The sequence below is a fragment of the Callospermophilus lateralis genome, chromosome 1 (assembly GCF_048772815.1).
Source record: "Callospermophilus lateralis isolate mCalLat2 chromosome 1, mCalLat2.hap1, whole genome shotgun sequence".
NCBI lineage: Eukaryota > Metazoa > Chordata > Mammalia > Rodentia > Sciuridae > Callospermophilus > Callospermophilus lateralis.
In genome coordinates, this window is record NC_135305.1 from 140,058,017 (window position 1) to 140,079,777 (window position 21,761).

A 21,761-nucleotide genomic window follows, 5' to 3' on the forward strand; every position below is an offset into this window, starting at 1 on the left:
GAATGAGTGAAAGGAAGACCAGTGAGGGGAAGGGAGGAGGGGCAAGGAGGCACCAGGAACTGAAATGAGTAAACCAAATTTCATGCTTATGTGATTTTTGTCAAAATTAACCCAACTATTATGTATAACTATATGCACTAATAAAAAATTAAATTAAAAAGTGAATAACTTTAAAGGAAAAGATTGGCAGTCTAGGTAGTTAACTCTCACTTCTGTCTTGCCCCTACTCCCCCTCTAGGGGTCTCTGTGGAGTCTTTCTAGAGAAGCTGTGAAGTGCACCCCACCCCCATTTCTTGGTCCAAGCTTATATTACATCACCTTGAAGCAGTTCAGGGCCCTGCCTGACAGGATGGGAGGAAGCCACTGCCTGCATCTGGACTCTGCAGGAGTTGCCCATGATGGGGAAGACTACCTGTTGCAGTGGGGAGGCCCTTCTTCATTACAGGGCAGGAGTGGGCACCCTCTTGCAATTGAGGATGAGACCTGAGGATCCCTTCCAGCATGTGGATGCTACTCCATCCTTTGATTCTTACCTTTTCTCCTTCATGTCTGAAATGACTGGCTCTGAGGTTCACAGGGACCTGTTGAGCCCTAACCAGCAGACAGCCCAGGACCCCAGTCACCTACTCAGATGCCCTCCTATAGCCTTCTTTCAGCTTACTCGCCCCAGCTGACCAGCTAGAGGGTCTCCTGACCCTCCACTCGCCTTCTGGCATAGAAAAGTCTGGCCCTTCCCTCACAGAGCCTCAGTTTCCTCATCTATAAATTATCTCTGATCTGTTCTAAGGTGAGGGACTGGCCAGTCTCTGCCATATGCCTGTTTCCCCTGGGATACTTTTTAATAGCCCTTTCTTCACAGTAGCTATTGTGCCATCTTCCAGAAGGAAGGGGGTGGAGATGTCTCTAAGGGATAGGAGAATTTGCCCAAGGGCAAGAACACCTGTAACAGACAGGTTAGAGGTTAGGCCACCATTGAGACTCCGCCTAATGATGAGTCTTTAAAGGTGGGGGTAAGGCTTGGGAGGAGTGAATCTCAACCCTCTCAGACTCTTTATTAGGTCTGAGGCTCTGGACGCCCTGTCCCACACAGCAAGGTCCCACACAGCCCAGAGCAGCACTGGCTGGCCAAGGTTACCCAGCACCAGACTTCCGAGGGCTGGAGCTGGGGTCGCTCCAGAACTGGACTCTAGTCTCCAGGCTCCGATCCCTGCTGGTCTAGCCCCTCCGGATCTACCTCCCCCACCCAGGCTGCTGCGACAGGGAAAGTTTAGAACAAAAGGCAGCGGGGGGCGGGGCCCGGGCTGGGGCGGACTCGAGGGCGGGACAGAGACTATAAGGGGCGGTGGCCGGCGCGGCCCAGCAGGCCCAGCAGCCCCGGGGCGGATGGCACGGGCCGCCGGGTACCGAGGCGCGGACCCACGCGCGCTCCTGTTCTCGCTACTGCTGCTGCTGCTGCTTTTGCCGCCGCCGCTGCTGGCCCGGGCCAAGCCGCTGGTGAGTGCCCGTCACCGGCCTGCTGCTCATCCCCAAAGGAAGACCAGGCACGCGATGGGCTCACCGGCCGAGCTGGACTCATGGGGGCGCCCCGGGTGGGCTGGCACAGCGGGTACCTGAAACGCCTTCTGGGTCTCCGTGGGTATAATAATGAGCTTCCCATCCCTAGAGGTATGCAAGTGGAACCTGCGCCGGGATCGCTCAGGCTGGTGGGGCGGGAGTCGCCGCTGGACTCACGCCCCCTCCCAGCTTGGCGACCTGCTCCCAGCCGCGAATGCTGGGGTGTGTGTTGGGAGAGCAGCAAAGGGAGTGGTTACAGGGCCCCCTATTCATTCCAGGGACAAAGCCAGCAGGTCTCAGGCAGTTGTCAGCTTCCAGGTGTGTGGCCACTGAAAGCGGGCCTGCAGGTGTGCAGTGGAAGGAAGATACTGAAAGAATTGGGGAGGGGAGAGACTTCTCTGGGGAAAATGGAGTGTGAGCCTGGAGAAGATGCCTCCCTCTGGTCACCTGCATGAGGCAGGTTTGGGAGAATTAGAAGTGACAGCGTGTGTGATCTTTCAATGGGGGTCAGAAAGAAAGGGGTACCATGAGTGATTGAGATCCTCAGAGAGTAATGGATGGGGAGAAAAAGGAAAAGTATGAAATATGTGTTTGGGAGAGGAGAAGAAAATCCATGTAAGAGAGCAAAGCTGTGTAAAGAAAGTGGTGGGGGGGGGCGGGGGGGACAGGCAGGGCTTAGAGCCAGAGTCTGGACCACTTCAGACCCACAGGGCCCTGGGTATCTGGTCTACTGGCTGGGCAGCTGAGGCATCCAGATAGCTTGGCCAGAGATAAGAGCAGGAGGATGTGACAGGCAGGCATCCTGGGATTTAAGGCTTTGTCCAGCCACACTGGCTTTGCCTGGGCCAGTCTTGCCTGGTGCCAGCTATGAGAGTGGAAAGGCATGGAAAAATGGGGTACAATGGGTAGAGGGCAGATCTGTCTGGAGATCTTGCATCTTCCCCAGCCCTCCTCCGTTCCCTGGGTAGCAACTGAACCTATGGGTTCAAGAATTGGTGAGATTTGAACCATGTGATCCTGAGTGAGTCCTCTTCCACTTCAGAACCTCACCCGCTCCATCTGTAATGGGGAAAGGGGTAGGAGGGGTAATAGTGCCTACTATTGAGGATTAAATGAGGTGATGTCAGGCACACTGAAGCCACTCTGTCACCTGTAACTGTCACTGTGATGTTTGTGCAGGGGGTAGCATTGGGGTTGGGGGCCAGGTGGAGTCTGAGCTGGGTCGTTGTCTATTGCTACTGACATACTTGGAGCATTTGGGGTCACCTCCAATGTGTTTATCCCTAGGCTGCCTTCAGCAGGGCCAGGAGATTTCTGTAAATATTTATCTATCCCTGTTCCCAGCTTTCAGGGCTGATTAAAGCCCTGCCTGCAACTTAGTGGGACAAAGCTGCCTACCTTCCTAAAACCAGCAGAGAGGTGGGAAGATGGCCCATTAGGCAGAAGCAAAAAGAAGACAATCCTGCCTGTCAAGTGGCTGTGTGCAATAGGCAGGTTGCTTGGCCTCTGGGACCCTCAGATGGGTCTGATGTTTCAGAGAATGGCCTGATATGCTTTCCTGTCTTCCTCACAGTGTAACACAGTACTCTCTTCTCGAAATCACCTCTTACTAACAGCAGAAAACATAGCTGTGCTTAATTGAACCAATTAGAAAGCAAACTGGGGTCAAGAGAAGAACACAACTAAACTGGCCTTAACCAGTGCTTTCCTAGTCTGGGGTCCTCCCTTATCTCCCCTCCACCATTTTGTGGATTAGAAGTTGACCAGGCACTGTCCTTGAGTCTCTAAGCTCCACCAGAAGACTGGGTCAGCCAAGAAATTCCTTGAGTGTGTCTGAGGCTGTGGGTTGGTGGCTGTCAGAACAGAGAAGGGTAGGGCAGAGTGAGCCAAGCACCTAGCACAGGGAAGCCCAAAGGAGCTAAGAATGAGGGAATGCACTAGAAGCAGAAATTTCTCAGGTATGTGGGTTTGGGAGATAAGCCAAGAGCTGGGGGTAGGAGTTGGAAGTACTGGAAGGGAGAAGACATGAATCCAGGTCTGAGACCAGCTCTTGCCTGACTTGCTTTATGACTCTGAAAAAAAAAGACCTTGACCTCTCTGAGCTCTGTTTCATCTTCCAAGAAAAGAGGTAAGGGCTGGTCCCCAAAGTCCCCAAGGCTGTAGATAAGGCTGCAGGTGGTCTGTGCCCACTAATAATACACCTTATGCTGGATCACAATAGTCCTGGGAGGATAGAGAATTTGGGGAGAACAAATTCCCAAGTATGGGAGGGAAGGGCCTCCAAGGCAGAGAAGGGGGCCAGATGCTGCAGTGGATATTACAGAAGGATGTCACTTAGCTCTTTGGTGCCATCCCCCATTTGAGGGATGGGGAAGGCTAAAAGAAGACAGTGACTTGTTTAGGGTTGTCTGACCATGGTCTTGGTTCCTCATGAGAGAAGGAGTGGAAGGGACAGGGTATATGGGGTATATACATCAATTATTGTCCCTCTCTTCATGGATAGCTATACCAGGCTTCACTGGGCAGCAGAGGAGAGAGATTTCCAGCATAAACTGAGCTGACTCTCGGGTTGTTAGAGGTTCTCAGGGAGGGCCCCCACACCCTGCTAGGGTTGACAGAAAGAATGTTTCTCCCCTAGATAGGCCAAATAGGAGCAGGTCCTTGCAGCTAGTCACACAGTCCTGGGGTCCACATTTTCAGGGTGAGACCTTGGATTGGTACCATGCCCATCTTAGAGTGGAAGATTCAGTGAGTAGAAGATTCAATGAGCCCATATGCAGAGTGCCTGGGAAATAGCAAGTACTTAATAATTTTCCATTTTTCTGTTACTAGGTGAGGTCAGCCAGGGTTCCTCCTCCAGGGGACAGATGATTCAACCCTCAAGAACAAAGCAGACAGCAAGGGAGGGAAGCCAATTGAGAGCACAGAGGGTCCACTCCCTGCCAGCTATTATCTGAGCAAGCTGCTCCATCTCCTTGTTTGAGAAATGGGGATGATGACAGTGGAGTTGATAAGAGTTCCATCAGGGACTAAGAGCAGGTCAGTGTAGCTATAGGCAGGGTACTGGTCCACCACAGTAATAAGTACTTATTAAAAGTAAGTCCAGAATCAGGCGAGACCTACCACTTTGGCTGTGTTGTACAAGGTAAATAAGTTCAAGGTAAATAAGTTACTTATTATTAATTGCTCACATCTAAAGTAGTTCCAAGTACCCCGGATGGTTCAGAAGGGCCTTTTTTTGATGGAGTGTCCTTGGGAGTTGAATCCTCAGCTCTGGAATGGGGAGCTTGAAAGGCTGGTACCCTGATCAGAGCTCTGGGTGCCTGGAGTGTGGGAGAGCTGCCAGAGGCTGAGGCTGAAGGCGGAGACTGAGTGGTCAGGCTCCCACCCCAAATATGGCTGTGGGGAGGCTGCAGCTGCTTCAGTCAGACAGGCCCAGACCAGACAGGTGCTGAACGTCTCAGTAAACAACACAGCTTCATCCTCTCCTCCAGCCCAGGAAGTAGACCTGTTTTTTGTGCAGTGTTTGGAGCCAGGCCCTGGCCTTTGGCCTGGGACACCAAGGTCTTCATTTAGCCACCATGCCCTTGCTGGGTGACCTTGCAGGGTCTCCCAGCCTCTCTGAGTTTCTGATTTTCTCATGCATGAGAACTGTGACTTCTGCAATGGGGACTCCCAGAGGGTGAGAGGATGCAGCTCAGGTCAAAATTGCCATCTGTGGTCCTGGGGGTTTGGCACAGATGGAGCTGGATATCTGGTATCCGGCTGCTTCCACCCTCCCTGCATGAAACGGGTAGGCAGATCACATATCTAGCTCCCACTGTGTGTCTAAACCTGGCAGAGTGTGAGCAAAACCAACTCTGCTAGGAATCAGATGTCAGGGGGGCTGGGAGTATAGCTCAGTGATAAAGCATATGAATGTGAGACCCTGAATTCAATCTCCAACACACCCAGCAAAAAAAAAAAGGAAATCAGTCCTCAGTTACCAGGTGCCCTTACCAGGTATCCAGGCCTCTGGTAAGTACTCTATATCCATCATCTTATTTCACCTTTAGATCAACCCTCGAGAGGGAATTATCACCCCATTTGTCAGGTAAACAAATAAAGGCCACAGTGCAAGGATGCTGGGAGAGAGAGGGGGGGACATCCTGGGCATCCTTGTTATTGCATAATAGGACAAGGTGAGTGTCTTTGCTCAATTAACACCAGAAGAAACGGAGATAGCAATCAGTTTGCTGGGTGAGGGAAGAGCATTGGGGAAATCAGAAGGAGTTTGCCTAATATTTCCTAGAAGCTTTTTGGTTCTATTCCAGGTATAAATGGAGATTGCAGTTAGGGGCTCACAGGCTTATGGTCCCCCAAATTTAGTGTGCCCCTATCCAGACTTCTCTGACCTGAGCAGGGATTGGTGACAGGCAGCCCAGGGCTCTCCAGGAAGGGAGGATGAGAAAGCTTGATGCCTTGGAACAAGATGTCAGGAAACCATACAATCAGCCAGGGTCAAAGGACCCTGCTCTATGCCAATACCCCTCCCAGCCCTCACTCTTCACACTGTGCACAGATGCTGTACACTACTGTGCTGATGAGCCTCACCTTTAGCTATGGGCCATGAGGACCTATGGTCTGACCTGGCTCTTGTATCCTCTTTCTTGCCCAGGATACCTACCACCACCACCACCACCACCACCACCACCACCACCATCCTGTGAGAAGAGGGCCGCAGATTCAGCATGCAGCTCTGCCTAGTAGCCTGGCACCTGCCCTGGCCACCCAGGAGGCCTTCCCACCTGCCAATAGCCCCAGACCTCCTCGCTGTGGTGTGCCTGACCCACCAGATGGGCTGAATGCCCGTAATCGACAGAAGCGCTTTGTGTTGTCTGGAGGACGCTGGGAGAAGACAGACCTCACCTACAGGTAGAGGCCAGAGGCCACCAGAGCAGGACTTTGTGTCCATGTGAGAACCTATCATCCTGCTTCACAAGACACACACCAGAACTAGATCTACATAGTTAACAGATTTGTTTACCCACTGATCCCAGCCATCCTTGGACCAAAACTCTTTGACACCCCAGTTCAGACACACACACAGTCTGATACCCTCCCATTGAACAGGGGTGAGTCATTTGTCATCCCCCCCAAAGAATCTCAGCACATGCCTGGGATGGGTGTTCAGTCTCCCAGGCAGGCTTTACTGGGGACTCTAAAGGCCAGGCCTGAGACTCCATGGTGAATGAAACAGAATAACAGCCTTGTCCTCCCTGGGAGGTGGTTATTCAAATCTACCCTCATAATTTAGGCCTCATACAGGTGGAAAATTTGGTGAGCAGGGACAGTAATAGAAGGCTCCTCAATGGGTGATATGGAAGGCCTCTGGGCAGGTGATAGTGGGCTGAGATTTAGCCTGAGAGAGAATGATCTAGTGACATACAGCATTGGAGCTGAGATTGTGGAGGCCTTGGGTACTCCCTGGGTGGGGAACTGGGAACCAAGACAGGGCTCAAAAGCCCAGGGTCTCCCCCATAGTGAATAGCATTGGTAGGTCTTGGGATTCTCATTTTTTGTATTATTTCTACCAAATGTAGAAACCTGTATATATCTAAGTACTCACAAACACATACAAAGATGTACCCACATGGCCAGGGAGACCAGTTGGTTGCACCTAAGGCTCAGAGCATACCTGGCTTTCAACCTAGACTACACCCACCCCCTGAGCATCCAGGGGCAACTCTCGGCTCCTCAGGCATCAGGAGCTTCTCTGCCCCAGGCCCAGGCCCAGGCCCCTCCACCTCCCCCCAGGATCCTCCGGTTCCCATGGCAGCTGGTACGGGAGCAGGTACGGCAGACTGTGGCGGAGGCCCTAAAGGTATGGAGTGAGGTGACGCCACTTACCTTCACTGAGGTTCATGAGGGCCATGCTGACATCATGATTGACTTCACCAGGTGAGTGTGCAGCATAGGACCCCTGAGGGGAAAAACCCTACTTCCAGCAGCCACTGACACTATCCCCACCCACCCACCCACAGGTACTGGCATGGGGACAACTTGCCATTCGATGGGCCTGGAGGTATCCTGGCCCATGCCTTCTTCCCCAAAACTCACCGAGAAGGGGATGTCCACTTCGACTATGATGAGACCTGGACTATTGGGGACAACCAGGGTATGGGCTGGAGACCTGTTTTCCAGATGGAGCAAGTGGAGGCCAGAGAGAATGGGCACCTACCATGGACCCAAGCTCAGGTCCAGAGCTTTGGTAACTGGTGATTGAAGGTGGGGGATTACTAATCTACCTCCCTTTTCCAGGCACTGACCTGCTACAAGTGGCAGCTCATGAATTTGGCCATGCGCTGGGGCTGCAACACACAACAGCAGCTAAAGCTCTTATGTCCCCTTTCTACACCTTCCGCTACCCACTGAGCCTCAGCCCAGATGACCGTAGGGGCATCCAGCACCTATATGGCCAGCCCCGGCGGGCCCCCACCTCCCGGGCCTCAGCTCTAGGTCCCCGGCCTGGGATAGACACCAATGAGATTGCACCAGTGGAGGTGAGACTCAGGAGGGTGGAAAGTCAGGAGTGAGACCCTGCTAACCTCTGAAGCTCCAGTATGACCTCTTTTCTGATCCCTCTATTTCGCCCCAGCCGGAAGTTCCACCTGATGCCTGTGAGGCCTCCTTTGATGCAGTCTCCACCATCCGGGGAGAGCTTTTTTTCTTTAAGGCAGGCTTTGTGTGGAGGCTACGCAGTGGCCGACTGCAGCCTGGGTACCCTGCATTGGCTTCTCGCCACTGGCAGGGACTACCAAGCCCTGTGGATGCTGCCTTTGAGGATGCTCAGGGCCAAATTTGGTTCTTCCAAGGTGAGTATGGATTGCAGTTCAAGTGACCTCCTATCATCAGGAATGTCATGGCCAAGGGTAGCAACAGACAGTTCCCCAGAGACATAATTGGTAGGGAGATGATGCCCAGAAGACTCAGGGCCAAGAGATAGCATGGATCACTCATCAAGCATAGCTGGGAGGCTCCCAAAGAAGGTAGCTGTTGAGATCAGAATAGCACTGAAAATTATTGCACATGCATGTTGATGCACTCGACCCTCAAAGTGACCCTATGAGGTGGAGTTCTAGGGATGGGGCCTCTGGAACGCTTACATGATGAAGTGACTCACTTGAGAGCACAGCTTGAAAAAGGCAGAGGAAGAATTTGATCCAGGTCTGGTGACTCTGAAGCCCATGCTTTCAGCTTTTAACTAGCAGAGATGAGAGCCTGGAGCATTCCAGGTGGCAGGATTTCATAAACAAAAGCACAGAATGGGAAACTCCATGTGGGTTCCTAACTCCATGTGGGTTCCTAGATAGCCAGGACATGCTATGACAGGGCTGAGTCCCAGGGAGTGGCCAACAGATATTTGTGACAGGCAACTAAATGCTGGGGGATACAGCAGGAACTCAGGTAGCCCTCTGCTGAGTAGAATAACCTTCCCCATGTGCTCTTTTAAAGACTCTTCACTGCCCTACTTATCTCAGCTGGGTTCCAACATCCCTCTGAGGCTGGGAATGCTGAGCAGACATAATTGGCTCATATATTTTATGGAAAAGGAAACTGAGTCTGGGAGAGTCTGTGGTGGTGACCTAGAAAGTACACAGTGGTTGGGTGTGGTCACAGTAGCTTGATAGCTCCTTGCAGCCTTCCCTCTCTGCAGGTGCTCAGTACTGGGTATATGACGGTGAGAAGCCTGTCCTGGGTCCTGCACCCCTCTCAGAGCTGGGCCTGGTGGGGTCCCCAATCCATGCTGCCTTGGTCTGGGGTCCTGAGAAGAACAAGATCTACTTCTTCCGAGGTGGGGACTACTGGCGTTTCCATCCCAACATTCGGCGTGTGGACAGTCCTGTGCCACGTCGGGTCACTGATTGGCGAGGGGTGCCTTCTGAGATTGACGCTGCCTTCCAGGATGCTGATGGTGTGTTGTGGGTAGGATAGCTGGTGGGAGGTGGGTGCAGTAGTTGCATCCCCCATCTGGTGGCAGTTAAACCTCGTCACACCCACTTCAAGAGGCCCAGTTCTTTATAACAGGTCCCGTCTCCCCACATCTTACCCCCTCCTGGTGGCTAGCCATTGCTAGACCCTGTGTTGCAAATGAAGAGACTGAGTACCAGAGCGGTGCAAGGACTTGCCCAGATCCTTTGGTCACAGTTGGTAAACAAGGGTAGAGGATTTAGGCCAGTGGTAGAGCACTTACCTGTGGTAAGCAAGTCCTGGGTTTGATCCCCAACACTGCAAAATGAATGAATGAATGATCACTGTACACTGAGGACTAAGAATGCTCTAAGCATAACACCAAGCTCCCTCCGTGTCTCTTGCAATGCTCAGATGAGCCCTCTCATGTAACTAACACCTCTTATGAACCCATTTTTCAGAGAGGCTCATGCAATGAGGTCCCTAACCAGGGCCACTCAGATAGACAGTGTAGAGCCAGCACTCCAATCCTACCACTGGGAAACTTTCAGTAGAGGACTAGAGCCAGTTTGGAACTCAAAATCTAGTACTATCTCACTTGACTGCCCTCTCTTTGCTCCCCCACTTTGGGACCCAGTGGGAGAGCTGTTAGGTTGGCCTCAGGCTCTGGGACTCCAGCATGTCTCTGTGTAGTCTGGTTGGCAGGTGTGGAAGTAAGATGACCAGGTAAGTGAGAGGAGGACAGGTAGGAATTGGGTTCTAAGACTCCTTGCACCTGTCAGACTGGACTAGATTCTTGTGTAGCTGGAAGCATTCCCTGGAGAGAAATGAAAGTTCTGAAACTGAAAGACTGGCTCTGGAACCTTCAGGTTTCGAGGAACTTAACAGTATCCAAGGCCTGTCTTCCCCAAACCCGTACTTGGGCACAGCCTGACAGGCAGGCACAGGGCCCTCTATCCACTTTCCCAGGCCTGATCTTCTTTTCTCTTTAGGCTATGCCTACTTCCTGCGTGGTCGACTCTACTGGAAGTTTGATCCTGTGAAGGTGAAGGCTTTGGATGGCTTCCCCCGTCTAGTGGGCCCTGACTTCTTCAGCTGTACTGAGACTGTCAACACTTTCCGCTGAAGCCCTCAGGGGCTCTGATCCCTGCCAGACCAACACCACTTATATCAGGATATAGACCCACAGCCATCTTTGTGTCTCAGGGCACCAGAATGGGACAGAGCTATGTTTACTCAGGGGGGGTGGGGTGGGATGGGGGTGCAATCACCATGACAACTGCAGAGAAGCACCATGCAGGTCATGGTCACCTGCCAGCAACTGTCTCAGACTGGGCAAGGAGGCATTACTTAAAAGTGAGAGAGATCTTGGGGATGGCCTTGATCAAACCTGGCTCCCCAGTGTTTTCATCTCTGCCCCTCAGGGTAGGACCTTGGCAGAGATGGGGGGAACTACAGCATCCTCACTCTATGCCTTCCTGTCAGGCTATGCTCAAGTATGGGAGATGCCTGCAGGGTTCTGGTACTGGAACTGGGGGGTGCTAGGAGCTCTGTGGCTTTCTACCCTGGTCAACCAACTGGGCCTTGGGGCAAGACCCTTTCCTGAGAAGTCAGCTCTGGGTAGATGCTTGGATCTGGATGCATTCTCGTTGATGAGTCAAGAGATCTGTTCTCCAGGATACCGGCTAAAAGGTCCAGTCAGCTGGGAAGGGGGCTGCTTCCTCCTGGAGACCAGGAGCCTTAAAGGCCCCAACATACCTCAATTCTATCCCTGGCCTGGTCGTTCTGAAGCCCTCATCCAAATACTGGTATCCTCCAAAGCCATGTAAATGTGTGTACAGTGTACAAAGGTTTTTTGTTTCTTTTGTTTTTTACTAAGGACTGTCATTAAACAGGATTGTTTTCTAATTACCTGCCTGCTCTCTTTGTGACAGTGTTCCTTAGGAGTCAGGATTGAAACCCCTTCCCCAAGCCTCCTATCCTTGGGGCTGGGCACAATGCTCAGGGCTCTTTCTGCTCCATTCCTCCATCACTTTTGGAAGAACACCTGCAGTGGCTTCTTAACTAGTTCCCTGCTTCCCCACTGACCCCTGCAGTTCATGCTCCAAAGTGGCAGTCCTTTTATCTAATCATGCCACAACCCACTCCTATTCTAAAATACTTTAGTTCCCACTGCTGTGAAAACACAGAACAAAACGTAGTTATCATGGCCCTTCCCAGTTTTCCTGCATCTCCTTTCACTGTTTTCCAGTCCCACTTGTCTTCCTCATAGTAGTACCTATTACAGCTGCAATTTTATTAGACTGAACTGTATAAAATCGTCACTAGTGGGCTGTTTTTGACTTCATGCCATTACTGCTGTATGGTTGCTGTGACACTTTCTTAATGTTGCCCCCACTCCCTTTAGGCTATAAATGCTACAGGACAGAGCCCCAGGGCAGGGCTGGACTTGTTGTAAGAACAAAGCACAGAGCAAAGGAAAAAATGGAGGTGTACCCACCCCCCTCCAATGTTCATCTAATGCAAAAGCCAAACCAAATAACACCTGGGTCTTTGAATATTGCCAAACTCCAAAGCCTTTGCCCAACCCAGCCCATTGTTGCCATTCTGCCCATCCCCGAAGCCAAAGGAACAGCTGTGGGTATGAACTGGGATATCTATTCCTATAATCCTTCTTATCTGCTTAGCTGCACTGTGTTTCTGGATGCGGAAACCAAGGTTCCGGCCTGGGGTCACAAAACATGAGGGCCTCTCAGGTTTCCAGATGTAGCTCTGTCTTCCTCCGGGTCTTCAGGCCTCACTTCCTGTCTTCATCCCTGGGTTGAATGCCAGTCCTGGCTGTGAGCCTGGGAAAGCCACCGCCTGACTCAGGCCCTCAGTGTCTATTTCCGTCTGTGAGAAGCCTTCATCCGCACAAGACTTGGAAACATCCTAGAATGGAAAAGAAACTGGTCGTGGTTCCTTTAAGGGTTTTGCGGGAACGCGCCTGATCTTTTGTTTGGGCGGCGGCGCGCGCGTCAGCGTCAACGCCCGCGCTTGCGCACTAAAGGAGGCCTGGTCGTCTTCTGTGGCGGCAGCTTAGGAGCCCGGTGGTGGCGCGAGCGCCTGCCCGGCCCTCCCTTCCTCTCCTGGCCCCGGTTCCCCTCGGTTCGGCGCGCCCCGGCCCCACCCCAGCCTATCTGATCCTTCACATCTCGGCTCCGGCCGCTCGCCTCCGCCGCCGCAATGATGATGATGGCACTGAGCAAGACCTTCGGGCAGAAGCCCGTCAAGTTCCAGCTGGAGGACGACGGCGAATTCTACATGATCGGCTCTGAGGTAGCCCGCGGCGCGTTCTTGCCCTCCCCGGCCCCGGTCCCGCGGGAGCCCCGGGGCGGGTCTGTGCGCCGGGAGCGCGCGTCTCCATTCATCGCGGCGGCGGCGGCGGGCGGGCGGGCGCGTGCTTGGGGCTGCGGGGCGTGGTCTGGTAGGCGTGGCCGGGCCGGCCCCTACTTGATCTGGGTGTACTTACCCATTTCAGTTGTCTCGGACGCTGTCTGCTACCAGGGCTTAAGATACCACCGGACTTGCCCTAAGTTGGTACAGCTCCAGCCCGACGCAAAGGAATGGGATCTTATGTTAGCCCTTGTGGCTCCTGGGGGCGGAGTGGCTGCACTACTGCCTTTGAACCTTCTGAGATGTTGGAAACCTCAGGGGCACTCGCTCCCGTTGCTCCAGGCGAGGTCCTGAAATCTCGAGTGGTGAACCTGAGACTTAGAAAAGGCCCATCCCCTTTGTCTTCATTTCCTCTGAGGTGGGTGGTGGAGGTGTTTTGGCCATTGTTTATCTGAAGAAACTGGTTGGGAGAAGGATGTTTGCTTTGGGGTGGATAAGGTCCCAGTGCTTGAAATTGGATCTTCAGCAATTGAAGCAATTGATACGTTGGTTATCTGTGAACTGATCCTGAATTATTACAAGGGAAAAATCTTAAGGATTCTTTAATCCTTAACTAGAAGTGGCAGGGCTTTGTTGAATCAGCTGGACGACTGACTTTAGGAAAACCCTACAAATGGCCCATCAGTGGGGGTTTGTACTGAGTATATATATTTTTTTGCAGCTAGCCCTGTTCTTTTAGTTCTCACAGCAGTCCTCAGCTATTTGATTTTCCTTAAGAAAAAAAAAAATTAAAATGGGGGCCTCCCCATGTTGCTCTGGCTGGCCTAGAGCTCAATATCCTTCTGCCTCAGCCATCACAGTAGCTAGGATTAGATATGCAGTACCATGCCCACCTCTTTATATTCTTTTTTGTTTTTAAATTGTAGATAAAAAATTCATATGAGCAAATATCAAGCAGTAGAGTCTGTTTTGTAAGGAGGTAAGTGCCAACTCTGGAGAGCTAAAGTCATTACAGAATGCCAAGGATTACCTCTCCTTGCAGTGGTTTTCAGTATCATACACCAACATTTCATTCATGTTGTTAATTTTTTATTTTTTTGACAATTGAATAGTGTGATGAATGAAGCCTCATACTGGTCATGCCAAGGTTTTTAGGACACCCCCATGATTCCTATTGTTGCTGTATCAAGTTATTGTTGTCTCATCAGAACTTTAGTGTTTCCACTTTTCACCAATTTTTTAATAAACCAAAAAGAGCAGGATGCAATGAACTTTCCATGTTGTCACTTTAAATGCTGTTGTTCCAGGAAGAATGTTCTGAGGACATGGAGTCATGTCTATCCATCTCCCATGGCTTAGAATGATCCTCAACAGGGAGTAGGTATCTGTATAAATGCAGGGTGTAAAAGGCAGTTGAGGAGTTTCAGTGTGTGATATTGGGCAGGTTTTAAAGAAACCTATACCTGATCTAATGAATGAAAAAGGAATCTGTTTGGCCTGGACTCTGAGAGGATAGTACCTTTTTTGGTATCAGGGATTGAACCCAGGGACGCTTAACCACTGAGCTATATCTTCAGCCCTTTTTATATTTTTATGTTGAGACAGGGTCTTGCTAAATTGCTTAGGGCCTGAGCCACTGGGATTACAGCTGTGCGCCACCTCACTTGGCAGAGAGTAGTACTTTTGAAAGGAAAGTTCTCATTTTTTTTTTTTTTTTTTGGAGGGACTGGTTCTTTATTTCAAAAAGACACTTGTCAATATTCAGTATCAAAACAGTTGCACTATTGTTTGTCTTTCTCCCAACTGGCCCCAAAGAGACCACAACAAAGGAGAATACATTTTAAGCCAATAAGCTGCAGGATGTACACCTAACAGACCTCACGAAACCTCATCTAAAAAAGTGGGGATTGGGCTGGGAAAGAAACTTTGAAAGATCAGCACACTGCCAGCCCAGACTGCAGGATTCTCACAGCCAGACGAGGTGGCCAGGTACCCCACCCCAAAGATGCAGTTTCAAAATAATATAAAATATAAAAAGTTGTGTACATAAGCTATTCAAGATTCTCCAGCACTGACTGATACAAAGCACAATGAGATGGCACTTTTAGATACAGCAGCTTCAGACCCAGAAAAGGGTGATGAGATGAGTTCATATGGCTAAATCAGTGGCCAAACATAATTTTCTTTCTTTTTTTTTCAAGCAAGCAGGAGAGCAATTAAGTGGTCACGCAAGATTAAGGGGTCCATGATCCATTCTGTGAACACTTGGGAAGTGGGTAGAGATGGGAGAAAAATTTGGACTCAGGGCTAAGAATATGGCTCAGTGGTAGAGCATTTGCCAAACAAGCACGAGGCCCTAGGTTCAATCCCCAGCACCAGAAAAACAAAAAGTCTCAGAGGTCTCACCATGTTAATTTGGTCATTTCTGATGAAAAAAAGTAAAAAATAAGAATACAGTTGTCTAAAGATACCTTAAAGCTAAAAATAAAACAAAACCTGAATAGCAAGGTTTTTGTTTTTTGGCTAACTCCTCTTGGAATCACCTTTCTGGTTTGGCTGGTACTTTGCACAGAGCAATGAGGTTTGCCATAGTAGAGTCTTTCCCTGGGCTCTGTTTGGCTCTCAGTAAGGCAGGCCCATTCCTCTTTTCCTCCTCTATGGAGAGGGCAATAGGGATTAGGCTGGAAAGTTACCTTCCAAAAGTGAGAAGGGAATTAGATTGCTGCTTCAGAGCTATGAAATTATTTGGAATGTTTTACAAATGGTTACTGTAACAACAAAAAAAAGTAATTACAAAATGTGTACATCACAACATGCTTTTAAAGACACTTTGCGTTGTGCTCACATTCCCTTAAATGCTGTTCCCAAAGGTGCTCAGCCTCTAGCCCAGCTGGAATCTCTGGGAAGAAGCAGAGACAGTTTGGTGAAAACGACAAGGGGGTAGGGGGTCGAGGGGGTTTTGAAAGGAGAAAGCAGCCTTCCAGTTAAAGATCAGCCCTCAGTTTCAAGGTCAGCTTCGGGCGGGCTGGCTGGCTGGCCTCAGGCGGAGTCAGGGTCAGAGGGAGGAGCAGCAGCAGGGCGGGACTGGGGAGCTCTACATCTCATTCAGGTCAAGCAGAGTCTGGTCCAGCATCCTTTGTGTACAGAGGTGCTCCTCTTTGGTGCATTTCAGCTTATCTTCCAAATCATCAATTGTCTTTTCCAATTTGGCTACCGATCTCTCGGCAAACTCAGCGCGGGTCTCTGCCTCCTTGAGTTTATCAGTGAGAATCTTTATTTCTTCCTCATATTTGTCTTCTTTTTGAGAGTACTTTTCTTCAGCAGCATTCAGACACTTCAGGTTCTGGTCCATCAGTCTGATCTGCTCATCCATCTCTCGGCAACCGGACTCTGCCAGCTCAGCTCGTTCCTCTGTGCGTTCCAAGTCTCCTTCAATAATCACTAACTTACGAGCCACCTCTTCATTATTCCTATCTGCTTCTTCTGCAATGTGCTTAGCTTCTTTGAGTTGGATTTCCTGGAGTTCCATCTTTTCTTCATCTTTTAGGGCCCGGTTTTCAATAACCTTCATACCTCTCTCACTCTCATCAGCAGCTTTTTCTGCTTCCTCCAGCTTTTGCAGGGCAGTAGCAAGGCGCTCCTGTGCACGGTCCAGCTCCTCTTCAACCAGTTGGATCCTTCGGTTCAAGGAGGCTACCTCAGCCTCAGCCTGTTCCCGGGCCCGCCTTTCTCCCTCAACTTCCCGCTGGAGGCGCTCAGCCCTCTCCTCGGCATCATCCGCTTGCTGCTGCAGAACCTGGATCTTGTGCTTCACCGCCTCGACGGTGGTGATCCCGGCCATGGTGCCCACCCAGCGGCTTCTCGTTATCTGCCTTCTGCCTCCTCTCGGCGCTGCAGCCCTTTTTTTTTTTTTTTTTTTTTTTTGATGGAGCAATTGAGAAGCAGCACGTGGCAAGGTGGGAAGAAAACCACTGGAGGCTTAGGTTCAGCCCTTCCTTCTGTCTTTGGGGATCCAACCTAGGGCTTTATGCATGCTAAGCACATGCTCTACCACCAAGCTCTGTCCTCAGGTGATATCTTCGTTCTCACATGTATAATGAAATGTTTAGACTAGATGGTCTCTAAGAATCAACCCCAAATGCATTTTAGGTTCTAGAAGGCTGACTTCAGTCTTCTTATTTAGCCCCTTCCCACCTGGTCTTTTCTGTTAAGTGAGAATAACCATCCTGAGACCCAAATGGAGAGGCGGTTTACTCTCTTGGGCTCAGCTTAACAGTCACCAGGTCTTTGGAGTTGAGGGAAGGGTTTAGGTAATAGCACTATTTTCCAGTAGATCCTGCAATATTAGTCCTTCACCTTGGAAAACAGGCACTATATTCAGAGTGGTAGGCTGGCCAGAGCAATACAGATGGTGCCTCTGTGTGACATTGTGGAGCTGTCATCAAAGAGTATCTGCAGTCACTAGGAGTATATGTCACTGTTTTCCCACCTTCTATAGGCAGCTAGATATACCAAGCCAGAAGCATAGAGCTAGAGAACTCTAAGAAATCTCAAGTCCAGCATCTTCATTTTACATTTAAGGATCTGAATCCAGAGAGGGCAAAGCCTGGTTCAGGGGCAAAGCCAGGAAGGCAAACCTCAGTATCCTAAGTTTTGAAGGGACCTTGGAAGGTGTGTAGGGTCTGAGAGTCCTGCAGAACTTTCAAGGCAATCATGGTAGCCAGTATTGTCAACATATTTTCAAAAATCTAATGGAAACTATCCTTTTATCCTTGGATGGTAACATTACGCATGCCAGATAGCAACAAGATGTCTGTGTTCTCTGTCTGGCACAGAGGGCTCACTGTGTCTTTGTCTTTCTCTTCTTATGATGTTTAGGAGCCTTGGTTGTTGATCTTCCCTTTATGAAACATGGAGATGTGCACTTTTACTAAATAAATATATACTATTCTGGGTAGATAGAATGGGAGAAATATAGAAGTGCACCTTTGTAGGGCAAGTTCAGAGTTGCTAAGCATATAATTCTAGGGTGCAGTTGAAACTAGCACCTGGTACCCATCTGTGGCTGTCTTCTACAATGTGACTCTGAAGCAACTGTTTCTGAAAAGTTGAGACTATGGGGTATCTATACAAACTTTAGGACTAGCTTTCTTTTCACGAAAAAATTTACTTTCTATATAGTACAAACTGAAGCTATTGTTTGGGGAAGTAATGATTTATGTGGCAGCCTGGTGATTGTCAATAAGTGATTTTTAACTCTTTGGAAAATTCTTTTGGTATCCTCAGTTTGGGCTTTGTTACTAAACAAAGCAACACAGGCCATGGGGAAATTACCATGCATCTGTCTAAAATTAAAAGACTTTTCAGTGTTTATTACATCATAAAAATATCAAAGTCTGCTTCTTAAGATAAAAGAAGGTCAAAGAAGCTTTGCGTTTATGGAAAGTGCCAGAGATCCTTATTCTAAAATCAAATCACCATGAGCTTCTTGCCAAACTCTGGGGTCTTCTTACTAAGCTCTGGGGGCCTCCCTTGTAGACATCTGGTCAGACCCTTCGGAACTTGATTCTGTTGTCAGAATGCACAGATGCAGGCCAGATGTGCACTGCTGTTGAACCCTTGATGTCAGCAGAATGTGTTTTATTGCTGCTGAAAGCCTGGCGCCTGGGGTCCACCTGAAGGCCTGTTTGTTGGACACTCAATCCAACAGATCCTCTGCATACCAGGACCCTCCCCTTCTACATGGAAATGTGACCCTCATAATAAGCCTTCTTGCTTTACCTCATAGGTGGGAAACTACCTCCGTATGTTCCGAGGTTCTCTGTACAAGAGATACCCCTCACTCTGGAGGCGACTAGCCACTGTGGAAGAGAGGAAGAAAATAGTTGCATCGTCACATGGTAAAAAAACAAAACCTAACACTAAGGGTGCGTCTTCACGAGGGTTTGTAAACCTGTTTCAAAACCACTCGCTTATGTCATGAAGATAAAACGTTTTCACTCCAGTGTCTTCACTGCAGCCTTGACCTTAGCCAAGCAGGAGCATCCCAGGGGCAGGGCTGCCCTGTAAGCACACATGCAGCTCAGGTGAGAGTGCAGCTCAGAGAGCTATTGGTTATCCATTGTCAGGTATTTTCAGCTGGGCCAGTGGGGGTTGAGGACCAGGGCTGGGACAGTAGCAGGTGCTGTGAAGACATGTTGGTTTCAAAACGTTTTAGGAATGCTGCGATGCTCTGTCATCTGCCGTGGGCGTGTTGCCATAGTCATCCTCCATGCAGCCCTAGTGGCGGGTGGTGGCCCCAGCCCCCACTCCCCTCTGAGGCTTTCACTGCTTGCCTCCCAGAGCACATCCATCCCATAGCACTTCATTCCCCCAACAGCCAGTATGCTAAGCTCATGTGCATGTCCCTGCTCAACGTGGCCTGCCATGTGCCTATTGCTTACTAGGTGAGCTGCCTGACACTAGTGAAAGTAGCATGCTTCAGGCCATGGCAGCTCTGTGTAGGGCAAATATGCTCTTTAGCCATTCTGAGGGCTCCATTGGAAGACATATCCACAGGGACACTGGATGCAGTGTGCCATGTGACAAAACTGCTTCCTGTTTGGCAATGATGCCTTGTAGAGAGCTGCCCTGAGCCTGAGAATGTGCATGTGTGTGTGTGTGTCCACATGTGAGAGACGTGTGTGTGTGTGTGTGTGTGTGTGTGTGTGTTTGTGTTGCTTTGCAGTCTGTCTTGTTTGGTTGCATCTGTAAGTACTGCTGTGGTTTTGCCCGCTGTGGGCAAACTCAGGGTTCTTTTAACGCAGGAGCCGGAGCTGCTTTATATTTGCTGTTATAACATTTCCACTCATTTGCTTAAAATGGTTTTTCCTCTGTGTTCCTTCTGCCCCAAGTGGAGCATCAGTCACTAATGCAGTGACTTCCTAGCTTTGCTTTTCCCTCGGCAACTCCCTGGTGAAATCTTGGTGATGCTTCTGCCTTGTGCTTTGGACATACCTTCTCTATAACCAATTGATTCCAGGAGAAACCAGCTTGGGCCCGCATACAGGTAGCAGCTCTTGACCAAGGTTCCCTGGAAGAGCTAGAGGTCAAGTTGTCTGGAATCTCTCCTGTTTTCCAGATAGCATGACAACACTTGCTTGGGGACAGAAATTTCTGGTGTGAAGCAGCTCTTCCCAACTCTCTGGGCTCTTGTTTTAAAAGAAAAGTGTTCTTCATCTTTCACTCCATCTCCCCACCTTGCTTTGTGTTGTGAATTGTGGTGGTGTCAGACCTCTTCCCACTGGGGTGTTATTCTGGAGCCTTCTTGAGTCCCTGAGCTGTATTGTAGCCCTTAGTGCTGCAGCTGCCCCAAGTGCTTCCTTTGCCCCTGAGCTAGTGCTCTGGAGAAAATTAGTCTACATCAATCCCAATGGAGGCTTTACTCAGTATGGCTTCTAAAAAAGCCCTCCATCCAGATTACCCGTTTGGAAGAGGCCAGTGTTCAGCAGTAGTAAGTTTGACACTTTGCTTTTCCCACCTCCTGCATGTGAGGACCTTGATGTGCTGTCTCCAATTGGCTGGCTGCTGTTTACTGCCACTGCCAGCAGGGTGACCACAGCGGTGTCTTTCCACTTACAGATCATGGATATACCACTCTGGCCACCAGCGTGACTCTGTTAAAAGCCTCAGAGGTGGAAGAGATCTTGGATGGCAATGATGAAAAGTACAAGGCTGTGTCAATCAGCACAGAGCCCCCCACGTACCTCAGGTAATATACTCCTGACCCAGGTGTACTCCAGGGATACCTGCAGGGATTCTTATACTCAAGAACAGGTTGGGGTAGAGTTGAACTGAAATGTCTTTCACCACTTTATCCACTGAGCATACAATTGTCTTAAGTTTCTTCTTTGTCTCTGGATTTCCTAAGAAGCATAGGCTAAATCTTGAATTCTGGGGAGTGGTCAGGAGTGCCTTGAACATGGGATTCATTTGTCAGAAAAACAGTGGCTCAGATAAACTCACAAAGAAACAATATATTTGAATGTTTAAAAACTTAGAATCTTTTCAGAGACAATTAAAAAGGCTGTGTAATTAGAAATTTTGTATGTTGTATTTAGTCTATACATCCAGATTTATTTAAAAAAAATTTTTTTGGCGGTGATGCTGGGATTGAAACCAAGGCCTTTGAGCACATGTTCTACCATTGAACTCCCAACCTCCAATAGATAAATACAGGATGGTTCAGACCTGGAAATACAGGAGGTACACAAACACTGGAAGACTGTTTGTCCTCATGTTTAATATTATTTTTTTGAGTGCTGAGAATTGAATCCAGGCCTTTGTTCAGGCTAAGCACATGCTCTCAGTTATACCTTCATACATTCACTGTAATTTTAAAAATTCAAATAAAAAAAAAAACAAAGAATTGGGGCAGGTCTGATAGAGCTGGCCACACTTTCATTCTGGAGATAGCGCTAAAGATAAGTATAAATTTTTTTGTAAAGCATTAAAACATCAAACTTTTTTTTTTTTTTTGCTGGTTCATTAGTTTCTCCCTGGGAGTTGTCCTAGGGAAATAATTTAAAAGAATAAAATGAATACATAGACCCATTATATGTACAGAGATGTTTTTTGAAGAGTAATGAATAATAATGGAGACTATGGAGCCTTTCAGTGTCCAGCCTTAGGAAGGCCAGGTATTAGAAACTGCAGCCACTTGAATGGACTAGAATGTGACCTTTCTGAGTCATGATTAAATAGACTTTTCAGCCATCTTAGAAGTGGCTCACTTGAGTGAGACATACAGAATACAAGATTGTACCTACTTATTTTATGCTTTCTTCTCTCAAGAAAAAATGTGCTTATATACACAAAAGCAAAAAACACTAGGGGGAAAGGAT

The 21,761-nt window shown here is 49.2% G+C and overlaps 3 protein-coding genes across 6 annotated transcripts in view; 2 read left to right on the forward strand and 1 right to left on the reverse strand.

Moving 5' to 3' along the window:
* Positions 1-1,353: 1,353 nt before the first annotated feature.
* Mmp11 (matrix metallopeptidase 11) lies at positions 1,354-10,740 on the forward strand. Of its 2 annotated transcripts, XM_076867299.1 has the most exons (8): positions 1,354-1,494; positions 6,212-6,468; positions 7,351-7,494; positions 7,578-7,711; positions 7,855-8,096; positions 8,192-8,408; positions 9,251-9,508; positions 10,497-10,740. In XM_076867299.1, exons 1-8 carry the CDS (start codon positions 1,384-1,386, stop codon positions 10,628-10,630), a joined length of 1,497 nt encoding a protein of 498 aa, XP_076723414.1. In that variant the 5' UTR covers positions 1,354-1,383; the 3' UTR covers positions 10,631-10,740. The 2 variants fall into 2 exon arrangements, with proteins under 2 accessions (XP_076723414.1, XP_076723405.1); XM_076867290.1 differs by lacking the exon at positions 1,354-1,494 and having other exon boundaries at positions 6,310-6,468; positions 7,248-7,494.
* Positions 10,741-12,544: 1,804 nt separating this feature from the next.
* Positions 12,545-21,761, forward strand: part of Smarcb1 (SWI/SNF related BAF chromatin remodeling complex subunit B1) — a 34,476-nt gene continuing 25,259 nt past the window's right edge. The window contains exons 1-3 of one of the 2 annotated variants that reach the window (XM_076865089.1): positions 12,545-12,822; positions 18,668-18,806; positions 20,500-20,629. In XM_076865089.1, the coding sequence (XP_076721204.1) occupies positions 12,730-12,822; positions 18,668-18,806; positions 20,500-20,629 (362 nt within the window). In that variant the 5' untranslated portion in view covers positions 12,545-12,729. The remainder of the gene's footprint in view (positions 12,823-18,667; positions 18,807-20,499; positions 20,630-21,761) is intronic. The other variant, XM_076865131.1, reaches the window with a different exon arrangement.
* On the reverse strand, positions 15,914-16,752 carry LOC143408049 (tropomyosin alpha-3 chain-like). Of its 2 annotated transcripts, XM_076867323.2 has the most exons (2): positions 16,589-16,740; positions 15,914-16,454 (listed from the first exon to the last, which is right to left on the reverse strand). In XM_076867323.2, exons 1-2 carry the CDS (start codon positions 16,654-16,656, stop codon positions 15,974-15,976), a joined length of 549 nt encoding a protein of 182 aa, XP_076723438.1. In that variant the 5' UTR covers positions 16,657-16,740; the 3' UTR covers positions 15,914-15,973. The 2 variants fall into 2 exon arrangements, with proteins under 2 accessions (XP_076723438.1, XP_076723427.1); XM_076867312.2 differs by having other exon boundaries at positions 15,914-16,752.

Excerpts from the sequence above, each read along its gene's own strand:
- Mmp11 (XM_076867299.1), top strand. The coding sequence starts at position 1,384 with ATGGCACGGGCCGCCGGGTACCGAGGCGCGGACCCACGCGCGCTCCTG. Across the intron at positions 1,495-6,211 it reads TGGCCCGGGCCAAGCCGCTG|GATACCTACCACCACCACCA; the intron begins GTGAGTGCCCGT and ends TTTCTTGCCCAG. Across the intron at positions 8,409-9,250 it reads CCAAATTTGGTTCTTCCAAG|GTGCTCAGTACTGGGTATAT; the intron begins GTGAGTATGGAT and ends CCCTCTCTGCAG.
- LOC143408049 (XM_076867312.2), bottom strand. The coding sequence starts at position 16,720 with ATGGCCGGGATCACCACCGTCGAGGCGGTGAAGCACAAGATCCAGGTT.